The 936-nt window shown below is 69.3% G+C and overlaps 1 protein-coding gene across 1 annotated transcript; it reads right to left on the bottom strand.

Moving 5' to 3' along the window:
• Positions 1-6: 6 nt before the first annotated feature.
• On the bottom strand, positions 7-936 carry TLNRD1 (talin rod domain containing 1; the record flags this gene model as incomplete). Its single annotated transcript, XM_077774283.1, is given in 2 exon segments — positions 7-363; positions 365-936. Coding segments are annotated over 2 exon segments (861 nt in total), but the record flags the coding sequence as incomplete, so codon positions are not given.

Genomic DNA, 936 nt, shown 5'->3' on the forward strand with positions numbered 1-936 from the left:
CTGGGATTTCTTTGGAATATATGGAGCAGGGCAGAGAGTGAGCATCTTCCTCCGGTGCGGGGCGGGGGCGGGCGCTAATTCACAGAATTGGAATTCACTGGCGGTAAAGTCCTGGGCGAAGACCTCTCCCGTAAAGCCTGAGATAGCAGGGTGCAGCCTTCAGACACGGCGCAGGCCGAGTTCCTCAGCCTCTCCCTGTGGTCCGACATCTTGGCGCCCCCGTCGGGGTGCTGCGCCAGATCCCTGAGGCACTGGGTCAGGAGCACGCAGGCCGACACCACGCTCATGGCGCCGCCCAGGATGGCGGTCTGCACCGCCTTGCCCTCGGCGCTCACGGCCGCCGCGCGACCCAGGAACTGCNCTGGGCGCCGCCTTCACCTCGCGCACGCAGGCCAGCAGCGCCGACGCGCTGGTGCTCATGCACTTGACGCCCAGCTTGAACTGCTCGCGCGAGAAGCGGTCCCGGGACTTGTCGCTGGCCAGGGCGCACGCGTCCGTCAGGAACTTGAGGTTGCGCGACAGGCCCTGCGACACCTCGAGCAGCAGCTGCGGCGTCAGGTCGGCCAGCGGGGTGGCGCGCAGCACGGCGCAGCCCTGCTCCACCTCGTGGCGGCAGCGCGTCACGCGGTAGCGNACGGCCGCCAGGTAGGCCGCGTGGGCGGAGCACTCGGTCAGCGACACCACCAGGTCGCCCAGCTCCACCAGGCTGTCCCCCGCCTCCCCGAAGCGGCCCATGTTGAGCTGGCTCTGCACGTCGTGGGTGAGGATGGAGAGCCCCTTGGTGCGCGCGATGATCGTGTCCCGGCACTGCTCGAAGGACTCGGCGGCGCCGGCGGCGGCGGGGCCCTCGAAGAGCACGGGCCGCGCCTCGCTGGACAGCAGCAGCAGGTCGGCCACCAGCTGCATCTTGCCCTTGCAGTGGTCGCACACGGACAC

The sequence above is a fragment of the Crocuta crocuta genome, unplaced genomic scaffold (genome assembly GCF_008692635.1).
Source record: "Crocuta crocuta isolate KB4526 unplaced genomic scaffold, BGI_CrCroc_1.0 scaffold7, whole genome shotgun sequence".
NCBI lineage: Eukaryota > Metazoa > Chordata > Mammalia > Carnivora > Hyaenidae > Crocuta > Crocuta crocuta.